Raw genomic sequence first — 26,368 nt, 5'->3', positions numbered from 1 at the left:
TGACTTCACCAGGATGAACGTGAACTAGACCCAATCCCGAATTGTAACAAACAAGTTCATTCTCTCTATATAGCGTAAACTTTACCGTTAATTCGTATTAATAATCCTGGAACAACCTACCCAAATATTTACAGCTCACATTTTTGTTTATTTCTTTTTTCCGATTTCCAAATTTATAATATATCCAAATTCATATTTCAAAATTGTCCTTCCATATTATCTTTCTTTAATTTCTTTTTATCATGTAGAGTTACGCTATTTTGAGAGAATAAGACAATGAACGATTTACTGTTGGCCGTAATTAATTAGCGATAATTAATTCGTTCAATTATGTAAATCACACTTCACCGAGTACACCCAATAGACCGGACGCAATTCATAGCGCTCCGGATTTCTTTCTTCACAACTGTTTATAAACTCCAAATTAAACATGTAACCTTGTAAATATTTAGTGTTTGGTAGTTTAGTAGTAGTGCTAGTTGTTTTTGCTTCTCTATTTCCTTTGTTTTTATGACTTCTTAACTTTTTTCTTTGTCCTGAGGAAGGGACAGGTTGTCCCGAAAATTTGACAATTATTATTGTTCGTGTCGTTGGTCATTTTTAGTGCTTTATATAAATTTCCATCCGTGACCTTGTATCTACTTAGTAGATCCGACACTTCGGATATACAGTGTTGTTGGTTTTTAGTGCTTTTTATATATATATATATATATATATATATATAAAGTAGGAGTACTCTTTAAAACTCTTGGATGGATAGACAGGTTTTTACAGTGTACGAGACATGCATTTTATGGACTGCACTATGAGAAAACTTTACTATAAACAAAAGTATATGATTCAAAATCTCGATTTGGAATAAAAAGTATTAGAGTCGGTGGGTAAAATTAGGTCAGCTGGGTTATGGGAAATACATGTTGTTGTTTTTTTCAGCCTAAGTTTGTTCAATTTGAATTTAATAAAATCAAAGCTTTCTTTATCATGTGATGACACAAAATGAAATGAGATTGTTAACTTAGGTTAAATCATCATTGATCATTTATCAACAAAGACTATTTCAATGTCTGTCAGCTTGCATTGAAACATCCAAGGATAAAGATTTCAAATGGCTTCTATATTAGACTTACTTAGACTTTTAGTTCAAAAGTGACAATATATCTCAAGTTGACCTAAGTACAATTCCAAGTGATATACATGTATATTAGTTATGTATCTTTTATAAAGTAAGAAAGACACAAGCTATATTAGCTCAGGATCATGAATCCTTCTAATCTGATTTGCACAAAGGAAGTTATGATCATGCTGTGTAAAAAGCCGTGAGATTAAAAATGCATGTATATAGTTTGAACCAAAATCTGCCTCATTCAAATTTTGTAAGTTAGAAACTGTCTTCTTGGGACAAGGATTCCTTGCCTACACATTAGTTTCTGTGCACAAGAACACCTTGCTTTCAGCCTCAGATTCTGTGTCCATGTCTTGGGTATGTGGAGCCCGTACAGCTTTTCTAAATCCTATACGGGTTCCGTGCCTTAACTGTGTCTACACTATGTCTATTTCACCTCAAAATTTTGGAAGGACACTATATTGCGACTCGATTTGTTTTAAAATATGCATATTAAGCAAAATAGAAGTTGCGTATTTCATAGATTTCAACAATTGGAAATGATAATATTATTAAATCACAAACTTCAACTCAACCTGAAATTACAAAACAAGTAGAATTTCTCTTAGCATGCTTACCAATAGACGTACTCAATATATATGGGGTATACAGTCCACCAATACATTTCCCATAGGCGACAATGTTAACCTTTTCTCACACTGTTTTAAATCCTTGCTTTACATTTAAGGATGGAACAACTCTCAAATAATATCTCAAGGTGGAATGTCAGATTGTTTTCCGGCCAAATGCACACATTCGCAAAAAATAAACATCTGAAAATGAAAGTAATTAAAACAGTAAAAGTAGAGCATTAACATTTCCAAAATCTAGGGTGTGCACATATCAAACTATACAATTCCTTTCCTTTGAAGTCGCCCGCGTGGTGCAGTGGTTAGAGCGTCTGCTCTAGAATCGCGGAGTAAGGAGTTGATTCTTACGTCGCGGGTTCGAATCCCACTTTGGGACATGGAGACCGGTCCTTCGGATGAGACCGTATAAACCGAGGTCCCGTGTCGCAGTAGGTGCTGGCACAAAAAAGATCCATCACTGCTCAATGGCCGTAAGTGCCGAGTATAGGACAAAATTTGTAGCTCTCCACCGGCAAGTGGTGGCGTCTCCATATGAGAGGGACGTTAAACAACATACAAACAAAACAAACCTTTCCTTTAAAAGATATAATGTCGAAATCTTTCCAATGAACAGAGTCAAAGGAAAATTGAATGCACACTTTGGTGCTAATATGGTTGATTTAATGACCATTTTTTACTTCAGTTTATGGTGCATGGCACAAGCCTTCAGCATATGCCAGCAAGTATGTTAATCTTTCTGTACGTCGATGCAGGTTTTTTAAGCTTTGTACATGCATGTAGTGTGGCAAAGCCTTAATTTGAAGAGGTGTGGAGCAACCATTACATCTTTTGTGTGTGTATGCGAATTTACAAGAGTCTCACTATCTTCTTTTACATGTTGGTATCACAGCTGTATCACGTATCACGCTCACAAACACCACAGTGAAAGGTTTAAAATATATGCACAACCAAACTTTTGTAAAATATCTGCACTTGACTGATATCACATGCATGACTTAATAATTTTATACGTGACTCGAATGACCTCTGATGTGTTTATCATGTAAATATTTTGAACTTGTCACTTACACTTTTATATAACGTTTCTTACTCTATACTTACCATGAGGGGTATTCACATACTAAAATAAATCACAGAATGACCTCGAAGGTATAATCCAATAAGTATTTCTATGTTATTAGGTTCACAATCAAACATCACGCCATAACAGTTACGATTAAGTAGTAATTCGTTCCGGTGATGACTCGGAATGAAATTTTATACAGAAAAAAAATGTTTATTACTTGAGTAAATTTGAGTAGAATAGGTAAATCAGACAATTTTTTTCACTAGAAATAAACATGGTAAATGGAGAGGGGAGGGGGGGGGGCATTAACAATGTTCAAAAAGATCTTTCTGTACATAGTCCCTGATTAGACTAAGTGTAAAATTTATGCAGTTCTTTATATATACGATGGACAATGTTTAGCAATTCATGTACCGATCCAGTCCAGTCCATTCCTATTTTTTATTTTTTATTTTTTTTTTTTTTTGAGTTTTCAAATGTAGTTTTTCTCGGGGGGGGGGGGGGGGGATGGACAAGTTTGCTTTTTTTTTTAATGTATCTATTTATTTTTTAAGTTTTTGGTAAATTTTCTCAGTTGGATTTTTTTTGGGGGGGGGGGCATGGAACCTCTCATCCCCCCCCCCCCCCCGGAAGAATTCCTGGATTATCTTTCTGAGGAAACAATAGTGAACATGAATCACTAACTCTAATGAATAAATAAGGTAAAGCCTTGGAAACCACATTTAACAATTACCGAAATCACACCACATCAAGTCTAGAGACTGTAATTATTTCTCTTACACGGACAGGTAAGCAACTAATGATTAAAGTTTCCAATCTGAATACATGTACAAAAACTTGCAGATTTTCATATTTTGATTAGTTTACCAGCTTTAAGGACACATACAAGAAGAACTGAGCATGCTTTATTTTTGGATGAAAGAGAACTCTGATCTTAGCCATAGTATTTTAAAAATGCATTTCCCCTTCCAGTCAAGACAGTCTATCATGCACGTACCTCCATTATAAAGATATTTAATCTTTCTCAGTTCTTTTTATACAATACATGTGCAGGTGTTCCATTGTGACATGCATCAGAGACATTGTATTAGAAAATATTTAAATGAATTTGTTCATTTGAAATTTTGTAAAATCAGTCGAGAAACATTTAAAATCGAAAACTGTGATTCTTATATGGTGAGAACGTACTGTTAAATACTTTTGTAATTATATATATTTGAAGCAGTTTTTTTTTTTAAAACAAAGAATAAATTACAAATGAAGCGCATGTCTTGGACAAGGATAAATAAGATAAATAATTTCTAACTTCATAAAATAATTTATTTAACTTCTGAACTGGAGATGTGTTGATGGCAATATGTGTGACTATAAAGGATAGAGATAATTCCAATTCAGTTCATAACTAGAACAAAGAACCAGATACGTTTGATATATTACATGAAGTATAATTTTTGATATAAGTTGAACATAATTAATTGATACGAGTGCATGAAATAGAAACATGTCAGCATTATGAATAATTCGAGAAAATTCGAACTAAGACTCGATGACGGCTGCAAATTACGCTTAACAAATGGATTGGGCCATGTAGTGGAATTAAAGTTATATGGAAATATATTTAAATAATTCTTTAACCTTAAAGGATTATTTTGTGGATTATAACTAACGGATTTGAACATAAATTTTTCAAGGGCATATAAACAACGAAATCTAAATACTCCATGTTTATCGAGTGATTGATTAATATCTTCGTAGATGGAAACGATGTGATGTTTTGTAATTAACACTTTAATTCACGGTAAAATCAACAGAAAATTAACTTACCTGATGAGATCATTTGTTGCTTTGTAGAAAAATCGAGATCATTACACACCGGAAGTCGGCCATAGTATTAGTCTGCATTGCGCATGCGCTAGAATCAAAACTGAGTAAAGTGTGTAAGTGCCATATTTTGATCATAAGTCGGAGTGTGAAAATACGGGTGTAAACTGTCAAATGACACCAACTTTTTTTCTCGATTTTTTGGGCATAAGTAATCGAGAACTACCCATTTTTCGTAAAACGGCAACTCACTACAGTGATTACTGTAGTGACTTGAAAAACTGTAGTGAGTTGATTGATGTGTCAATAAGTACTTGAGCTGAGTTGAAGGTGTTTACAAACGCACCCTCACACACACACACACACACAAAGGGGGGGGGGGGGGGACAAATTATTTGTTTTCAACATTTTGAGGTTCAGATTATTTATTTCCAAAATTTGCAAGTCACTTCCCCTTTCAGAATCAAATGGTCTACTCGCTTTCTACAGGCACTTGTTTCTGCAATACTTTTTCTAACCCATAGTATGATAGTATATTAATAACATAAGTAAACACTCGTATGCAGGTAACGATCACAGGGGGTGCTTCCGGAATGTAAACAATGTTAATAAAGAGAAAGAAATATTTGTAGATCTACTAAATTGTATCAGTCATCACGATGGGTTTTAAGATATATATATTTTTTAAAATTTATATTGTTTACATTTCGGGAGCAAGCCCCTGTGATACGTTTACGATGTTTCATGATCGGCTAAGTTTCTTACTCTGAACTTCTTTCCATTAAATCAGTTGATCAAGCACTTGTAGAAGGACAGCTCCCTTTTTGTGTCGTATCTTGGGGTCATTGTTACACCTGCAAGTCAGTAATTTGCTCACAAATACCATAAAACACCACATGTTCTACTTTCTTGTCTCTACTTTCGTTTTGATTTAATGCATTTCCGTGAATATAAAGCTTACTTCCGGTAAAGGGAGAAGTCATTAAAAATGCTTTTTAAATAAAAATAATGTAGAGAGATATCTCTTTACAGTAAAGAGATATCTCTTTTTGCTTGAGAGATATCTCTTTTGGACTCTTTTGAAAGATATCTCTTTCACTTTGAGAGATATCTCTTAAGATAAACTTAGAGAGATATCTCTCTTACTTTGAGAGATATCTCTTTAACTTGGAAAGATATCTCTCAAAGTAAAAGAGATATCTTTCTAGGTGAAAGAGATATCTCTCTAAGTGAAAGAGATATCTCTTTAACGCTATGAGATATCTCTCTTGACGAAAGAGATATCCCTCAAAGGAAAAGAGATATCTCTTTAAGTGGAAGAGATATCTCTCTAAGTGAAAGAGATATCTCTCTTAGTGTAAGAGATATCTCTCTAAGTGAAAGAGATATCTCTTTCTTAGAGAGATATCTCTTTAAGTTGAGAGATATCTCTTTAAGTTGAGAGATATCTCTGTTTTTTAAGAGATATCTCTCTAAAATAAGAGATATCTCTGTAATTTTGAGTGAAAATTTATTTTACGAATAAATAGTAAAAGGGCTTGCCATACAAGAGGCTCTACCTTATGACGGGTGTGATCAGTGGACATGGGATGTTAACTTCTCTATGGCACATGATCCATCTCTGATGTTTATAGAGGTCCGTGGTTGTCCTGTTCACAATTTATATTGTTTAATTGGACCTTGGAGCATGAATACCCTTCTTTATCATTTAGAAATAAACCATCTTATCAAAAACTGGATTATCTTTTAGTTCTTTCGAACATTGATACCAATAGCATTTTTTGCATTGCAAAATCGCTACAAGCAGTTCCTCATTTTTCAAGTCACATATTTTCCCTCTACATTCTTATATCTCGTATATAATTAAGCCTACGGGGCCTTCTATCAAGGAGTTTTTTGAAGTGGTTTTTCCGATGAAAAAGATATTTAAAATCCGCTGGATCTAGAGAGTTTGTACATTTCTATTGACGCTGACTACTTACGTGTGTATGTAAAAAAAATATGAAATTCGTTTCACTTTTAATATTATTATTAATTTTTTTATTATAAGATCTTGCTCCGGATTTAGGGTTGTAGACTAGAATACTAGTTTACAAGATTACCAGTATACCCCTTGTGTTTAAATGTACTTTTCATAATGCTTAAAAATGTACATACGTATATGACTCAGCAGATCAGAAAATTTTTTGTCATTACTATTAATTAAAATGACAAACTGAATCAACAAATGATAATGTACAGTTAATCAATATGCAAAAATCTTACTTAAAAATAATCATTTTAAAAACCACAGGAAGTTTTAATATTTTTTACCTATATTCATTGGCCATTGTTTTCTGAATGTAGAGACTTGGAAAGGAAGGTATTGAGAGTCTTCAATCTTTTGGTGAATTAATCATCAATCACTGTATCGGTCTGAATAAACATCTCTTATATGCTTCAGGAAACAAAAGTGGGGAAAAATCTGATTTATTACTTCACTAGAAGAACATTATATATCATGCTCCCCGCGCCGAGTATATAAGGATGTGTATTTACGCCATTGTATGTAGAACATCCTCCAAATTCTCCCCAGGGCATTAATTGTACGAGTACAGGTGAGTGAATTAGTGAATTCGCTCTTCAATACATTTATGTTCTATTAAATATGGGATTTTTTCATATATGTTTTTGAATTTTCACAATTGGAATACAAAAAGTTACGGCCCTAAAAAACTCAACTACTTCAAGTGAACAGAAACATGTAAGCCAAAGGAGGTGAGGAAAAGGTGAATGAAATCAGGTTAGCAAAGCAAGCGATGAGCTGGACACAACGCCCAGAGCAAACGAGCTTAGCGCGAACGATGAACTCTATGTAACGAAAAGAGCGAATTACGCATGGTAATCAAAATACCAAATAAAAATAACACATTCATTTTATTTACAAAATATTTTAAAAGATAAACAAAATTTCTGATCTCTATCTATTTACAATTACATGTATTATTATCTTGAACGTGTATTTTAATAATTTTTTTACATAAAGTCACTAGAGTTGGGACGTGTAGTTTTACAATTATTTATTTATTTTGTTGGTTTTAATTTATTGACTGATTTATTGGATTTTTCTAATTGATGAAGACTTTTATTTGACCATGATAAACAGAAATGAATAAAGTACCGGTATTTCTTTATCTATTTTTATTCATTCATTCATTCATTTATTTACAGTGTAACACAGAAACGTCTAGCATATTTTCCAATAATATAAACAAAAACTTAGAGTATAATCTCAGTCTACTATATGCCTCCTCATTTTCGTTAAAAGATCTTGTTAAAATAATGATCCTTAAAAAAATAACGGCATCTTTTAGAAAGTTATATATTGTGCAGTCTTTTTTTCATTTATTTATTTATTTTTGTATGTTTGGAATATGCCAATAATATTGATACTAAAACCAGGTATTGTTTGTATTTTAAATTTTCTCACAAAGTTGAAGTACAGATTTTAAGTTACCATTTATCCTTTTATTTGTTTTCAGCATTCAGAATGAATTCCAAGCAGCTTTTGGTGTTAGTTTTGGTAGCTGTCGTCCTGATTTCTTCCTGTGACTCCCAGCTCTTTGGTCGAATTGGTGGGCGGCGTGGAGGTAGAAGGGGAAGAGGAGGGGGTCTGCTAGCAGGGATTGGCCTTGGACTCCTTGGGGCAGGTCTTTTGGGAGGATTTAATCGGCCTTACTACGGCTATGGTTACCCTCACGGAGGTTTTGGCTACCCTTACGGGGGGTTTGGCTACCCCTATGGGGGGTTCGGCTACCCGTATGGTGGGTTCGGATTCCGTGGTGGATTTCTACCTCTTTATTAAATGTAAGTGCGTGTTTGAAATTATAATTCTGAAAAATACACTTACCTAAGAAATCTGTTTCTAGAAAGAAAGATTGCCTTTTCTTCTTCAGTTGACATATTAAACGTCAACATTTACAAATATGAAAATTTGGTTGGAAATTGTTTATTGAATGGTTGTTTATTAGTTACCTTGTTAAAATGTGTATTACAGGTTCGACCTTAATCCTGTGTATTTATGGCTTTCGTGCATCGGAAAGTCAAGAAAAATTGTGTACAAATGTTTTGTGGATGATTTTAATAAAAGAAATAAAAATAGAGGACTTTAATTAATTGCTGTGGAAAAGAACAAGATGGAAGTGGAAACTACTGACGTTTAAAAAAGGATAAATTCTTTTACCTGCTAATATGAAACAAAATTCAACTCTCATCTCCTCCAAGAATTTTTGTGTTGAAGCCAAAGTAAAAAAAAAGCTACTGTAGACGTATTTTTTCCGCGTGGGATTAATTTCCGCTATGTACGCGGTCAAATTTTTTCCGCGGAAATTTGTCACAACGTTCTATAAATGCATTAAGGACATAAAATGACAGTCCAAGAAATCCGCGTAATTTTTCACTTTCGGATTAACCAGATATTGTGATTACGCAGAATTATGACCCCGTGGAAAAGTACGTTTGCAGTAATTTAGAAATATTACAAATACAGTGTAACACGTTTAGGTAAACATTTTTTATATTGATTTTTCTAATATCAGTGGGTAATACATGTAAATCTAAAATGTATGTCTCTACCAATACAGAGGGTAGTTCTGGAGGAGCTGGTGCTTGTTTTGTAAAAAAAAAAAAAAAAAAAAAAAAAAAAAAAAAAAAAAAAACCAAACTGATTCTTCTTGACAAAACAGATGTCCCCCATGCCTAATGATATTCATGACGATATCTACGTGAACTTGTTCGAGTGAGTCTGTCTTGAAACACAGTATAACATCAATGTTCGATATACTCAAGTTTGAATTCATTGCAATCAAGCATTCGAAAGTTATGGACTGAACACGATTTCACCAGTGACCTTGCATTTCAGTGCAATCAAGAGTTCAAAAAATGCACATGTACCTGATTCCATCTATCCCAGGCGCGGATCCAGGAATTGAAGTTAGAGGGGGCGCCAAAAGTAGGCAGGGGGTCTGGGGGCCGCCTTGAGGCCCCCAGTGGGTCCAGGGCGAAGCCCTGATGGGGGCCCAGGTGGCGAAGCCCCCGGAAGCTCCTGGATTCTAGAGATTTTGTAGGGTAAAAATGAAGTCTACCGAGTGGACATTTTTACATTTTCTCGACGAAACTATGATTTATGCTAACTTTGACAATTTTAGGGGGGGGCGCGCCGGGTGCGCCCCCCCTTAAATCCGTCACTGTATCCCATAATTATTTCAAAATCTGGTTCTCAGAAATCCTATTCCAACTTACGCAGTGTCCAAATCGTCTTTTGGGATATGATTAATATATATAGATTTCATCTTCACCTTAGGGTCCTATCTGGGGGTCGAAAACCCTGGTTTTCCTATGAAAACCTGGTAACCTGTAAACCCCTTACATTTTACACAATAGCAACATCACTTTTGGTTTCCAGGAGGTTTCTCTATGTAAACTTGGTAACCAGAATTCCTTTTATATTTGAATGAGTAGCCATGCAAAATCATCTTTTGAAATATGATTGGTGGTGTCCTTTAGACGTGCAATAAGTCTTCGAAATTTTTATTTTCACCCTGGGGGCCATTTGGGGTCGAAAAACGATATTTTTGTACGAAAACCTGGTTCCCATGCAGACCTCCTCATTACATTTTCCGCAGTAGCCAAACAATATCTAAAATACGTTGATGATGCCCATGAATGTGCAATACGTAAGGTTTTTGAATTTTTACACTTTCATAGTGGGACCAATTAGGACCAAAAATGACATTTTTCTTTAAGAACCATATTCCCAGAACGCCGTTTACATGCATTTTGCACAGAAGCCAAATCATCCTTAATAATATAATTGATTGTGTCTTGCAGATGTTCAATAAGGTTTAGGGATTTTCGTTTTCACCCTAGGGACCAAAGGGGTCAAAAATCAAAAACTTGGTTCCAAACTCCTCTCATATTTTATGCAGTAGCAAAATCGTTGTTTGGAATATGAGTGCATGGCAATGTCCATTTATTTTCATAGGAGTGTCCATCTGAGGACCAAAAGTGGCACTTTTTCTATAACATCTACGTTGCTTTAGCTCTACAGTTATGTAGTAGCTAAAACATCATTTAGCATATGATTAATCATGTCCTGTTGATGTTCAATAAGGTTTTGGTATTTTCATTTTTATCCTGGGGGCTAATTGGGAACAGAAGATTTAAAACATTTTGACCCAATAATCTTCTTTCCAAAACTCTTTTTAAAAAAAAGAATTTATGGTTCATTAAATTCCTCTAATTTTAAAATGGTTGTGAACTTTTTATATGAAATACTTACATGAAAGGCCCATAGAAAAAATGCTCACCTGAGTATTTATGTTTTATATACTTACCTATTTATGTAAATTACAGAATAACAATTGTGGCTTCTTGAGGTACATGTACGAAGGAGAGTGCATTTAGAAGCAAACAGTTATGTATGGGTACTACTGTCCTTTAACAGCCTCATTTTTAAAAGAAAACTTTCATGACATGTGACCTATGTAAAAAATACCTTTACTTAACAATAAAACGAAGTAAATTTCAATCTGTCTTCCAGAAGAATTAAGTCGTGCGTTTACTCTTCATTTTATCTACCTATCTGTCAATTTTTAGATTTTTTTTCTCCGGGGGGCAGTGACATGGGGTTAAAGGCCACTAATTCATCAAGTACATCTCAATTAAAAGTGAAAAATCCTCTCAAATGAATCACACTCAGCGACACTACTTAAACTTGATTGATTTAATTTCATAATATAGAGGCGGGGATGGAATGGAGTATAACACTGTATGTATTTACATATTCCAAGCTAAATATAATAAGTCGAAACTCTAGAGCTTAGGGAACCATCAACGCCCTGGATGAGAACTCCTTTGTCGGGAAAAGGAGGGGGAGACAAGAGTTGACCAGCTTGTTGCATTTTTACATTTGATATGTTTTTGTTTTCGAACAGACGCACTAAAGAGATGGACTTATTACTAATGCATAAGCTCTAATTGTTGATAGAAAGAGCTTAACAAGAGGCCTATGGGCCTTGAGGGTCACCAGAATATGGTGCAGCGACTTTTTTTCATCACATTCCCTGTAAATTTAAATCGCATTCATGCCACATCCAGATCAAGTTGTTACAAAACAAATCAAAAATAAAAAAAAAAACAAACAAACAAAAAGCAAAAAAAAAAAAAAAAACAAAACAAAACAAAACAAAACAAAAAAAAAAAAAAAAAAAATTGATCATGGGACCAGTTTATCAAAGTTATCCAGAAGTTTTGATTAATTTTATTTTTTTTTAAATAGCCAGAGCGATGGCATTGGCCAAGTGGTGTGATTTTCACAATTCTTAAAAGGGAGCTTACCGTTCAGTTTTTTTCTCATCAATTGTTTGCTAGATACACAAGAGTAAAGAGGACGATTTTAATTCTTTTAATGCACTTTCAAACTTTGCCTCACTATGCGACATGAATCATGCATCCAGTGGACATAAAAAACAACGCAACAACAACCATGAAGTTTTATATATGCAGCTAAGTGTCAAGAAGAAGAAAGAAAAATAATGGAGATGAATTCCGTGTTCAATATATGATCAGTTTAGCCATCCTAGAAGCTTGTTGACATGAGTCTCTTCGTGTGTTGGTATAGGGTTTATACTTCATTATCTTTACGCATAAAAACTATCCACAAAGTCCACATGATATACTTTCAAGGTACCAGCAACTTAGCTACATCCTGGCGTGTGAAGCCTAGAGCCCTAGACCCAAGGAAAATAAATTTCATACTTATGGTAGATGGCTTATATCATCAGATGTGCAAGATGTTCAGAAGTAATCAATATTTTCAAAGATTGCATTATTTGGGGAGTTTTGATCCTAAATCTTTAGATTTTGAGAATTGGGAACCATAAAATTCAGAATTTTTGTTCCCCTTCACCAATGCATGTATATGTTAAATACCAAAATTTGCTACGACTGGTTCATATGCTTAAAATTATCACAAACTTAAATATTTTGTTTTCCACCTAGAAGTGTCCCATGATAGTGACTCAATGCCACACATCAAGGGGTCAAGGTCAGTAATCACTGAGATTTAAACCTTTGTTATAACCCAAAGCCCATAGTCTGGTAGGAATTTCAGTTCTGTACACGCATCAAATTTCGACGCACTGTCGCATCTCAAAGATCAAGGGTCACTATAGACAATGAGATAGCAAAGACTTTTCTGGGTTATTAAAACCTTTGATAGGAATGGATTCAATCTTTATCATTTTCGTGTCCACAGCCCTTGCCGACTCATTAAAGTTCATTGACCCTGTGAAAAGAGAGATAACTGTGAGACAACTCCACATATATACGTGTACCACCATTAGAGTTTATCCTGGCCTTGACATCTAATATCTATGTTGGTAATAACACACATTTTTCTTTCTTATGGGTGAATTTTTTGAAAATTTAAAATGAGGAAGTAATGTTTTTAATACTGCGACAATTATTTATCCAAAAACCTACAACTAAAAAATGATACTTAAGATGTCGTTAACCTGCTTGTAAATGGTGATTATTAAAAAGATGTCCAAATACGAAAAATAAAATTTTTTTTCATTTGAATCTAATGCTATAGCTCTCGATGAAAATCAATGTTGGGACATTCTCACAACGTCAGGGGTCCTGAGTGAGTCAGCACGTTGCCGTTGGACCCCTGACAAATTTCATTCGATATCATACGCCTAACAGGCTGACTGCAAGGACGTCTTTCGGGAAAGTTACAAATCTCAATTGTTTTTCTTATCTCTCAACCTATCACATTAAGCCTTTCGATGATAAACAATGTTATTTTAGGCGTCCACTATTCCTTTCTGTTTACATTATCTGTCTACTTCAATTTGATTGGTGCTTCTCAATGAGAAGCAAGCCCGAAGTCATCATATGAAATATGTCAGGGGTCCAACTGCAAGGTGTTGACTCAGGACACCTGACATTGTGAGGATGATGTTGGGAAGTTTTAAAAAATTTGGTGAAATTCAGAGCAGATGGTAATTAGTCCTTAACAAACAATAAATTGGCCATTTCAAAGGCTTCAACTGAAATAATAAATTTCTGGACTGATTTTAATTGGGATGTCAAAAACAAATTAAAGCATGGCACTAAATACAAGAAAAACAAGAGGTCCAAGGGCCTTGAGTATAATATAACAATCCATAGATTAAAACAAAGCTGATAAATTCATTATTTTTGTACCCCTTAATTCACTCGTAGCCAAAATTGGTTGAAATTGGTTCTGTGGTTGCAGAGAAGCTGAAAATGTTCAAATGTTAAGGCATGATGAAAATGGATAGCAATAGGCCACCTGAGTGGCTTACGTGACCTAAATACTTGAAATGGCCTATGTAGAGACGGGGAAAACTACAAAATAGTCCAAACCTGGCTCAATCACAAATTAAATCATAATAAATCTCATAACTGAAACTTATGGTCAATTTAGAAATAAAAATGAACTACTTACTTAAGTGTATACAAGAACTTTATTCTAAACCTAATACTGTTACAAAAAGTGGTCTGTATAAATTATGCATAAAATGATAACAACTTCATTGTATTTCGCCTATTGCACAAATAACACATCTATCCAATACTGAACAGTGAATACTATATATGACTGAAAATCAAAATCTGGTGTGGTGCCCTATGTAAAAAAAAAAAATTACAAATCATTATGAGGCATAAGTGACTTGCTAACACAAAGAATCTCTGATGAAAGTTTTTCAATCTATTAAAATACATAAAGACCAATATATAACACAACTTCCTTACACATAAAATGGGTCATAATTTGTACACTCCAAACTGCAAGTATATATGGCTGTACTATAGTTAGAGCAAAATCATAGTAGTGATGAAAATTTATTATCTGTGATAACATTTTTCCTACTCACATACTGAAAATTGAAAAGACACTTTGATGTAGTATTTCTGACAACACACCTACAAGCTATAATATTTAGGTTCAACTTTCAGTTCAAATTAATTTGTGTTTCAATGTTTCAATCAGGTATTAAAAAGTACCCCATAATATATAACATTAAAATCATGGATTTCCATTAGAACTTGAAATACATATGCAATATGTACATGTATTTCTGTACAAAGGTCTTTCACACGTATCAGGTCATAGGATTCTTCTGAAACCCAGATTGTGGAATTTGGATTAAGTTCTCGAGCGGGACTGAGGTGAATATAGGTCAATCTGCAGAAATATCACAGTCTACACTACCTAAGTGTTCAACACAATATACAGGTTTTGGCATCTCTGAATTGGCAGGACTTGAACATTGACAAAATCAATATAAAATGTGCTCAAATAATATATAATCGACTAGATATTTGTCATAACAAAAACAAATATTTGCATAATATTGTTTAAAAGTGCATAATATTGGTAATATAAAATAACATGTCTGTTGTAAGTCTACAAAAATTTACTATGCATAAAAAATCTCCTTATAATAATACGCTAAATACTAGGAAAAACACTATATGGAACATAACAAACAACAAATTAACAATGCTGTATGTAGTTGAAGGAATATCAAATTTTTAAAGTACCCGGTATATGTATTATTTTCTCTCGAAAACTGACAAAATAATTCAAGAAAATCAATTCCGTCATGTTTTTTTTCTTCAATTAAAATTGTAACATGTACATACTTTGTTACCAACTGAGTAAAAAAAAAAACAATGTGCACTACAATCAATAGATACTACAGAGGTGGGGGATGATAAATCAAGCATGCTACCGACACAGATATACGACTTCACATGACCTGTACACACATTGCATCCGATAAGTGATCAGGGATTGTAGTTTAATATATATCATTTCAATAAAATTACTACAAAAATACTTCAGTAAAAGCATTGCAATATTATAAGTGAAAAAAAAAATGAAAAAGAAATGTAAACTATGAGACATGCTTTTGGATTATTTCCCTTGCTACAGAAAAGGTAATGTGATACATGCAGCTACAACATTTGAAAAACCTTGTAAAATAAATTTTTGCAGTTTTTTCCTCACATTTCTTATATGGATGGACTTACTATTGCAACAGAGAAAAAAAGACAAGGTTTTCAATAAACACGAACATACCATGACTAATCACTAGAAGTTACATAAGTGCAATTTTACCTGAGATTTATTTTAAGAAAAAAAAAAAAACTTCACAACATTATGCACAACACTGAGACATCTAGAAAACATATATTGCATGTAACTGTGTGTAAATAATACTGACTATGTGTACATCCAAGCAAAAATGACTGATTGAATTGGCTTAAATGAATGTGTTATGTTTTTTTTTTTACTCCCAGCTAGTTTGCATAGACATCTATTATGTTTCATAAACTAAAACATACTGTACTTTTCTCATTAAAGACAATAAGGTTAGCATCAGAAAAAAGTCAATTTGTTTTTTATACAATTTTAAAAGAAATTTTTGTCCAATATGAGGATGTGCAACACAGTCATAGGTAATATACATCTGTTATTTTGAGTAGTTAGTTCTCTAATATGTGTTTTTAATTTGCTGGCTTGTGAGATGTAATAAGTTAAACCATTTACAAAATATTTTAACAAAACAATGAGTGAATAAATAAAGCACTAGAGCAATGAGTAAGTTTCCTAATGAGCTTCAGGCTATCCCATTCTGTTTCTCAGAACACAAATGTCGATGTAAATTGTCGTTTTGACTGTGCCTGTTTCGGCTTTTTCGTGTGGAGAAGATTTTTTCGCAACCTTTGACTGTACAGTTAAACATCTCTTTTGGATGGTTCACTTCAAAATGTTCTTTCAGAGCTAAATTATCCTTAAACTTGGACTCACAGATATGGCAGTTGACAGATATCTCGTTCTCCTCCAGACAAATCTCATTCAGCTCCGTCCCACTGTCTCTGTCTTCTTCTTCCTCTCCCTTCCCATCATCCTCATCTTCTTCCTGTAAAAGCCCATTTCCATTACTCTGTGTAACATTATATTTGATTGGATGGTGATTTTCTTCATCTTCCTTTCTCTTGTTTTTGTTTTCTCTCTCTTCATCAGTGCCATCACTTTCTTCTGTTCTAGATGCCCTTCTTTTGCGATTGCTGAAGTCTGATATGGACTTGGTGTTTTTGATACTCTTATGCATGGTCTTGACGTGGTATTGCAGTGATGCATCATTGGAGAAGCTTTTGTCACATCTGTCACATACATGCAACTCCTCTTTGTTATCCTGTGTTGCAGATTCTTCATCTGATTTCTCAGAGAAAGACTCCTTTGACTCCGATGTATTAAAGTCAATCTCCATTTCTGATTCCTCTTCAACTTTTTTCTTTGGCTTGGAGAAATCTAAGGCCTCCTGGGAATCATAGCCTGGGGACTTGGACAAGAGGGACACAATTTTAGGAAAGTCTCTACGTGAAGGACTTGCATCATTTCCCTCTCTTTTATCTGGATTATCTCCATCTGCTAGAGAAAGATTGAGGTAGTATCTTTGTGATTGTGGACTAGACGATCTCTCATTTTCAACAGATTCTGCAATCTTTCTTCTTCTGTGAAAATACTTTCCTTCATTAATACTTTCTTTTGGTGAGTCTTTTTCATCTGAATTGTCATCAGAGAAGTTTTCTGCTGGTTGTTTGTATCGAGTGGGAATATTATTTTTTCGTCTGCTTGCTCTCTGAGTGGGAGATACCATTTTCTGACGATCCTCTTTGTCAGATAGACTCTCTCCATCAGACTCCAATTTGGAGTCCCTGTTATTTAACATGCTAAAATCCTTTGGGCCTTCATCATTGTGAAATAGTTTATATCGTTTTTCTGGTGTAGGAAACATTGATAAATGTGCATTAAGTTCTGCATAGAAAGCTGCCTGGCTGGCTGGATGGATGTCTTTTCCATCAATTGGTGGAATTGTTCCATGTGGTCCCAAGGTAGGAGGCATGACCATTGTAGGTGGGGGACTGCAAGCCAGTGACTTGTCAGAGTCATCATTCAAGGAGTTGCTATCTGACATTTTAACTCGCTTTTGAGGCATGTGTAGTTTGGGATTTGGGTTTGCACTATGCCTGTTTCGGCTTCTTCGAGAGCTGAACATCATGTTGCATCCATCCACAGTACATCTGTGCATTTCTTTTAAATGAACTGCACTGTAGTGAATTTTCAGGGCTCCTTTGTCACAGAAAGTTTTGTTACAAGCTGTACACAGTACACGCTTCTTTCCATTCGGTCCAATGAATGTACTTCCAAAACCAGGCGAGGGGTTCCATTGTCGCTTGACAGGATTGTTTGATTTTCTGATATGCTTGAGCTTTCTGTCTGAGAAGATTGAATTAGGAGAGACAGGTGAGTCCTTTGCTGTGGAGTAGTCTATTGCACTGACACCTTGATTGTCTTTTGGTGGAAGAATTGGCAGAGTCATGGGGATTTTTGTCAGGGACAGAGGAGAATGGTCCTGATTCTCAAGTCCTTTTACTGGAGTAAATGGGGGTGTTACAGGTTGAGAAGAAGGAGGAGTAGAGCTGAGATTTTTGGGACTGAGGCTGGGTGATGATCCAGACTGTTTGTCTGGGATAACTGGACTAAGAGCAGGGCTTCCCTGATCTCGACGGAAGTCAAATGGCTGCATGGTTTGTAGCCTTCCTAGTGGTGATCCTGAACTTGGACTAGAGGATGTCATTCCAGCAGTGACAACAGGGGGTCTCAGCTCTCTTGAAGAAGGAGGTGAAAAATTAGATAAAGATGCTGGTGACAATAAACGCCCATCAATAGGGACAAATGGAATCCTGGATCCAAATAAATGTCGTGAATCAAGAGATCTCATATAGTTTTGCATAGAGTGATTGTTTCTTTCAATGAATTTTTTAATCTCAGAGTCTGAACGGTTGCCCGCTTTAAAAAGCAGCTCTTGTTGGTCCTTGCTGTCTTGTAGAATGATTTCTTGGGCGATTGATTTTGTTTCTCCAAATCGTAGAAACTGTTGTAGAATGACGTGTTCTTCCTCACGAGAAGCAATGGCCCACTTATCCAATACCTGCCCACTGGAGTCCTAAAATATAGAAATAATTGTATAACATTACGTCAGAATAATCTCAAAAACCTCCATGAATAAAGAATTTTTCATTGGAATGATTTTATTAAAACTACTTTTCTTCAGATGAATGATAATACAAGTTCAATCTTATACCATTCTTTGAATAGAGGTCTTACAACATGGCAAAGTAAAAATATACTTTTGTATGTAGAACAAAGATTTTAGCAATGTAGCATAAATAATCACTCTCTTGGGTTAACAATTTGCAAAAAAACTTCATTTTGAGGATGTCAAAACTCCTATCTGTGACAGTCTACCCTCTATAAATAGAAGTCCCTGATCTCTTTCTAGCTGCCATCATTTCTGACACCTGGACTGGCTTCCTGGCACATAGCTTTGTCTAGCTTTCATTTCCATTGCATGTCCATAACACTTCTTATCTATTTTTATGTCAACCATATCCCAAAAATGACAATAAAAACAGGACTGTATTAAAAACTTGTATAAGCTACAAATAAAAGAAGCACCCAAATCCCTCGTAAAACTCCGAACACAACCATCCTTATTAGTTTACAAGTCAGACCTTATTAACTTGCTAGTCAACGGAAAAGTCTCATAAGGGCCATACATATCGTAATAATTTGGACACCATTGCTCTTTCTCGGACACAATAAAACAGCAATTCTACCAACAAGACACCAAGGAGTATCAGGGGTATAAGAAAAGCTGATACAAAAAGGACATTATCATCAGACTGAGACCTAAAGTGCTGCTCTTTCATGATGTTGTTTTTCAAAAACATTTGTCCCCATTGAATGTTACTGTACTTCTAAGCAAACTTTTGTTGTCTACATTGCTTACAGGGCAAATTATATACATGTATGCATGTATAAGCAAATTTGAAATGCAAATTGGAAATAATTTTCATGGATATAAAGAAATCAAAGACAACCTGCCAACCTCTCATTGTTTACGGGCATATTGTAGACAAGTGGAAGAGAATATTTTAGTAATATTTAGCTATACCCAGTATATTATTATGATTGTGAAGATTTTCTACATTTAAAAATAAAATCAGCAAACATATGGTTGGAACTTTTCCTGATTTTGAATCAAATATACTCATAAAAAGTGTTTAATTTTTTTCAAAGATATTTATTAAAAAATCTTTGTTGACAAGTTTTCAATCAGGTTAACCTTAAAACAATTTAAATACTCTAAACATACTCCAAAGGGCCATGACATGTTTCAGTAATTCTACTACAGCTAGAGTTTTTATGATCTTTGAATTTGAAATCAATAGATATTTTCCTCTTGCCCCTTGTCTAAATAATGACACATACTTAAGAACTCTTAGTTTACTAGAGCTACTTTGAACACTGACCTTTGACCTTGAAAATTATTTTATTCTAACCAAATAAGCTTGCATATATCTTGCATATTCATTAATTATAAAAAAAAAATAAATAAATTGATATCTGTTTGATGTCAACAGATATTTTTTAAACTAGAAAATCATTCTCAAAGATGTTGGAGATGAACATAATTAAAACTCAAATGTGAAAAAAAGTTCTTTACAATAAAAATCAAATCAACAGTGGGTGAGACATTTGACATTTCAATCAGAGAAAATATTCTCCTCATCCCCATGAACCAGGATAACAAGAGCATCAGGTGTTAATCAAACAGAAAATTTCACTAGCATAGCAAATATATTTAGGACTTTGATCAGGACAGAACTTTTGATATTAAGGACTTTAATATGCCATCAATAAAAAAAGCTTCCAGTCGACAGTGAAGATAACAAACCAAGTCTGCTCTTCTAAATGCTTAAAATTGACGTCAAATGCTGACTAAAATCAAAAAGATAGAGGCACCATACTGTTTATATATCATGTTTGTATTGAGCTCTATATCCACGTCATATGAAACCTGTTTACACGGTAGGGTTACAAGAGAGTGTCTCTCTATGATGTGATATTAGGGGGAAATCTCTCTTTATCTAACATATCTACCTCTATCTTGTCCAAAACAAAAATCAGATTGCTTGTATAACCTATATGCTCTTTTTGTGAAACAAACAGCAAATAAAAATATGGATATTTAATCAAGAACTTTTTTTTCAATTTGGAAATACAGTATCAATGTTAAAGCTTTTTTTCCATCCAGTTTCTTTTTATTTATTCATTATTTATTTATACATATATCTATTGTTCTTTGTCATTTATCACAGACATTTTTTCCCTTAAAATAAATGATGAAGATCGAACAACAAGTTTGCATTTTTCTTCTGTGATGGAATGGAGGTAAAAATGTTAACTGTATTCATCAACTAGCAACATTGTTAATGACAAGATAATTTGAAAATTCTATTTGTCACATTCCGAACAGTCCCTGCAATTAAAAACCTGTAGGCAACTATTTTGGAAAGGGAAAAGTTCTGTCTAAGCAAATCTACAAAGACTTCTTCAAAGTCAGAATGTTTTTTTAGGCAATTTTGAAATAACTTGCAGTAACGAGCAATTGTGTCTAATAACTAATCAGGCTTCCTACTGGCTTTTATGTAAAATGGCTGTGATTTACAAAGTGGCGTAAATAATGTATAGCATTTGAGTTATCTGTACAGGGGTCTTCCTAAATATCATGTCCCCCTGTGCACAGCAATTACCGTGGAAAAGAAACACACATGTTCCTTATATATATACACCAGAAGTAAATGTGCTCTAAAGTTTGTCTTAATGTGAAAATCATGTTATGACATTAAAACCATACAACCAAATACAAGGTATAATGGAATGTTTAAGAAAAAGCACATTTGACAAAACCTCCCATTTCAATTTGCCTCTATCTGTCTTCAGAAACTTTGATGACTTGCCAAGAGAGGATTTTGTGTTTGAAGTAAAAATCACCACTGAGACATGTGTGCCGTTTTATGGCTTTAGGATGCTACAAAAACGATTTGCCACATTGTTAAAAATCTGATCAGAGAGAAGAACTTTTCATCAGATTAAACACTATGAAGAAAATTTTCCAATTTAAATCCAACTGACAAACTTGATCTTAACTGAAATCAAAATAGTGTACTTGTATATAAATAGTCATGATGTCACATGTTTAGTAAAACTTTCAACTGCCAATGAGTAAAATGGACCACATACATGTATTGTCCAGTCACGTAAAAGCACTGCAATATTCATACATGTGATATGTACAGGCTGTACGCAAAATGTACAGTTTTTTGAGCCAATTCATCGTGTACTGGCGGGACACCAAAATTCACGGAATATGAAAATTTGTACAGTATTTTGAATTTCTCGCTAAATGCCGCCATTTTCCTCTCATTCTCGCTCACGAGACACTGGATAACGTCACCTGTGTTTGACACTTGACCTTCTGATAATTGGGTAGTGTACACAAACCATCGCGTGCGAAGGTGTGAACTGCCAATTGGGATAATTATCTTGCTATAAATCCGTATCAAATACCCCTTTAGGTAGCTTAATTTTTTAAGGGGTACTTAATTACTGTTAATGTTTCGTATACGTAACTTGATTGAAAAAAAAATAAGCCAACTTCTAAAGTTGATATACATGACTTTAGTCTTAATATACGTGAATCTGACCCAGATCTTCGTAGGTATAAAATATACGATGTTTATTACAATGATTACGATGGAATTTCAGAAGAATTTAAGCGATATTTTATACCATTTTTTGTACCGTTTTTTGATAGGCAGTGTACAGTTTTTTCACCCAAATTCCAGTTTTTTTATGGCTCCTGTACAGTTTTGTGGTCTTTGACTTATCACATGTATGAATATTTGTCCAAAATATTATATTTAAATTCAACAGCTTTTACATGATTCAATGGTGTTAACTCTTGCCTCGGGAAGAATTAAAATTCAGCATTCAAAACAATAATTGAGAAGATTTGTCCTTGAATTTAATTGAACAGCTGGAGATAACTATGACCTTAAGAAGAACTGAAGTTCTATGAGTGTTTAGGCTTTTAGGGGTACTTTTGATTGCTTCAGGGATCTATTTACCTGCAGAATGTACCCTCTGGCGTAGTCCTCATAGGTCCACCCAAATCCCTGTAGGACCTGGAGCACCTCCTCATGTTGTAGAACACTGAAGAGTCTGTCAAGGAGAATCTTCAGTCTGATGGGTGTGGCCTGAGTCCCATACAGCATCAGACTAGCGATGTCAAACACGATGTTGGGCTGAACCACTTCTACAGACATCCCGAGGTTAAATATATGTCTGTGGCCAAGCTTATCTAAAGCTGTCAAAGAAAAGACACATGACATTATTAAAAAAATTCAACAAAAATCAAAATTTTTCACACAGGTCAAACATTAATTATGTGCATTTAAATCTTTTCTAATAATAATAAAATGAAAATATACATGATATATTTATCTGTTTTGAATTTGGACTCAAATTATAAGTTTATTTATCCGTTTTGAATTTGGACTATAAATTATTAGTTTATTACAAATATATCTGTAATTTCAACTTTAATTGAAGCATTTGCAAGTGATACAAATGCACTGAAATAAAACCATGGTGTTATGCACCTAAAAGTGACACATTAGCTAAAATCTACACACAAAAACTCTGATGGTCTTAAATAAATCTCAAGTCTATGGAAAACAGCAGTGTTTAGGTTTAAATCAAACCACAAAATGATGACAAATGTACAGAACAAGTCAGCTGGAAACCTTGTCTGTAGGAGTTTCCAAAATCAAGACAAACCCAGTCACACTAAAGATATGTCTGATGCACACTTAAAAAACACAGGACAAAGGAATAAGTAGAGAGGATGACAGATACGGTAAAGTATGATGTTTGATAAGCAAAGATGTTTCCAGGAGGCAGCAGCCAAGCTGATTTAATGATCAGTGCCATCAACACCTGTTTCCTACTGCTACACACCACAGATTAAAGTCTCTGTAATAATATTTTTTTTTAACCGACCAGCTCTTCACTGCTGACAATTGAGAGAAGCTTCAAGTATATGGAATTCCAAAGTTTGATCATGTCCATAAATTCAGATCCTTTTTCTTGTCCCATTTCAAAGAAGCTGCTGTCATTAGAGGAAATGATGTAATGTGTGTCCTTATCACAAGAAAGCATCAAGCTGATGACGCACCAACATTCCACGTTCCGAGTAGAGAAAAATTGTTTATTTCAGGACTTGGTTGACAAATAACGAAGGACATGCATGTACTCTTTATAAATATATTGACACAAACTTCCAGCAGTTATGGTCTAAGTGACACTCTCGACGTTGGTATCAGTGGTTCAGCTAAGGAAATTGACATCATCTCACTGTCTCCCAGCTTCTAATAATGTTCCATCCTATTTCTGACCAAATGACAGTTCATAATAATGGATGGCTGATTAGAACCCATCATCCATTACCAATGCTCATTATTGCTGTACATTTATAAAGTAGCTTGCATGTCTTTTTCCTCCCCAACTTGCAATGACATGCTAGAGAAAATCTAAATGTACAAATTGTTTCTAGGAATTTTTTTTTCATTTTTGAATGAGGGGTTTTGTTTTCCCACCAAATGTACTTTTTTAAAATTGAAATTACATCTTTGAAAACCCTTTCTTAATCAATTATTTTATCCATTTAATTTATTATGCTTAAACATAAGATGATTTTAAAAACTATTACAACCATGATATCATAATATAAAAAAAAATCTATTTTCACAGGGGAACAAATTTAAAAAAAAAAAAGAAGGAAATTTCTTTATTGCATTTCCTTTTTGATTATCATAGATGAAACAATAAAAACAAAAGAAAAGACACAGCAGTCCATTATCCCCTGTTGCTTGAGCGAGTATTAATTTTGGCTGAGTTTTGTCACAAAGCATCTGGAACATATCAACTCTTGTTTATTACCAGAAATTACTGCTTTCCAATAAAAGCTAAATTGATGACAATCTTGGGGACACACACAATTGAATAACGACTTTGAAGATAAACGTCTTCCATTTCAGTTGTTTGTCATAGACAATTTGTATTGGTTTACATTCACTGTACGATCCCCAATAATATACAAAGGACCCGGATTAGGGGCTCTGTTGATTAACTCTAAATGGCCATTTATTGCTTAGATGACATTAGAAAGGAGATTGATCATAGTTTCAACACAATTTGTCAAGAGTCAAATTTCTTCAACAAAACTAATACTGTAATAAAAAAAATCAAGTAAGGCCAGAATTGTGTTCCCTTTACAACCAATCTGAAACGGTGTCCCAACTCAGAAATTTTCACAACAGTTTCTCTTAATGTTGAATTACTTTGCTTTCACTTACTCTGTGTAAACTTTATAATATTTTTATAACTATAATCCTATTTTTAGGCCATAATTAATTTCAAACATTTTTTCTTCTTTTACTAATAGTTCAAAATATCCAGTTGTTAAATTATAGAAAAAACTTTCAAATGTAAAGGTCTAACATATGGAGGAAAATATTTTCAGGTATGCATACATTTCACTACATCAGGAAATGATGAAGCACTCATGTACCTGCCTTAATATTTCAAAACTTGTGGCACCTCCAAAATATTTAGAGACATTCTACAGGAATTTCTCATTATTTACCTTCCTGGACAAGACTCTACTAACAATGTAAATAAGAAATGCTTAAGTTGGCAGCTGATTTTTGTCTTCCAGAGATTGGAGGTACGACAGCTGAAGCCTGCACCATTGACTGCATTCCATCAATACGACTCTGAAATCATCAAACAAAAAGACACAAAGCCCCCCACTGCTGACCCCCAGAAAATCTATCTCCCTCTGTTCATTAACCAATTTTCTGGTTTATCTATCTTTAATCTATCAGCAACAGTTCTGGGTGTGAAGTAAGTAAAGCACACAAGGCCTGTCCCTAATTGATTCCAAACTCAATTCCCAGCTGTGTCATCACACAAGCTTGTCATGTGACCATGCATGTGTCATATGACCACACCATGTGACCAAATATGGTGGGTGTCTTCTGCTTCAGTGACATCCTCTGGTAGATTAGACACAGCATTCAGACTGTCATATCTGTACCAGGCAGGTGTAATTACCTTCTGGTAGAGATGAAACACAGGAAAGCGACAGGGATCATCAAGCAGGGGTTACCATAGGGGGAACTTATCTCAGGATGTGCCATTTGAAACTATAACAAAACTATTATCAAATGCACATGGAATTTGAAACATAATTTTTGCATCTGCAATAAATATCAAAAAGTGAAAAGAATGCTCTAAAACAAATGAACCTTTGTTGATGAGGTAATGTAACAATCAAGTGTATATATTCCCTTATTATCCCTACCACAAGACTGTCCCCTCAGTAATGACTGCCCCCATCTGGAACCCATTTCTGAACTATCTTGACAGATAAAGTGTGTTCTATCTGAGGTATAGACCTGTAACTTGACCCAGAATCAAGTAAGGATGAGCCCTCAGCATGTAGATCAGTAAACACAGTGCTATCTTCTCTGAAAGACATTCCCTAAGATAACCAGCATCTTATGTCTGTCCTGGGTTACTGGTCATTCCCCAACATGAGGCTGGGTTACCCCTGTCACTGATAAAGCTAGAACTCTAGTATGTTTTCTTTTTTGAGGAAGTTTTTAAGC

General features: G+C 34.4%; 1 protein-coding gene and 1 long non-coding RNA gene across 6 annotated transcripts in view; one reads left to right on the top strand and one right to left on the bottom strand.

Moving 5' to 3' along the window:
- Positions 1-7,138: 7,138 nt before the first annotated feature.
- LOC133183471 (uncharacterized) lies at positions 7,139-8,779 on the top strand. Of its 3 annotated transcripts, none has more exons than XR_009720645.1 (3): positions 7,139-7,236; positions 8,161-8,485; positions 8,676-8,779. It is a non-coding gene; the product is annotated as an uncharacterized LOC133183471 (long non-coding RNA). The 3 variants fall into 3 exon arrangements; XR_009720647.1 differs by lacking the exon at positions 7,139-7,236 and adding an exon at positions 7,385-7,407; XR_009720646.1 differs by lacking the exon at positions 7,139-7,236 and adding an exon at positions 7,432-7,519.
- Positions 8,780-14,156: 5,377 nt separating this feature from the next.
- LOC133182065 (zinc finger protein basonuclin-2-like) overlaps positions 14,157-26,368 on the bottom strand; it is a 39,862-nt gene continuing 27,650 nt past the window's right edge. For all 3 annotated transcript variants that reach the window (XM_061316777.1, XM_061316779.1, XM_061316778.1), the window contains 2 exons: positions 22,763-23,001; positions 14,157-18,732 (listed from right to left, as the gene is read on the bottom strand). In XM_061316777.1, the coding sequence (XP_061172761.1) occupies positions 16,339-18,732; positions 22,763-23,001 (2,633 nt within the window). In that variant the 3' untranslated portion in view covers positions 14,157-16,338. The remainder of the gene's footprint in view (positions 18,733-22,762; positions 23,002-26,368) is intronic.

Source organism: Saccostrea echinata, unplaced genomic scaffold (assembly GCF_033153115.1).
Source record: "Saccostrea echinata isolate AGI-Se365-2 ecotype Australia unplaced genomic scaffold, CSIRO_AGI_Sech_v1 ptg000009l, whole genome shotgun sequence".
In the NCBI taxonomy this organism is placed as follows: domain Eukaryota; kingdom Metazoa; phylum Mollusca; class Bivalvia; order Ostreida; family Ostreidae; genus Saccostrea; species Saccostrea echinata.
This window is presented reverse-complemented; position numbering and strand designations above follow the sequence as displayed.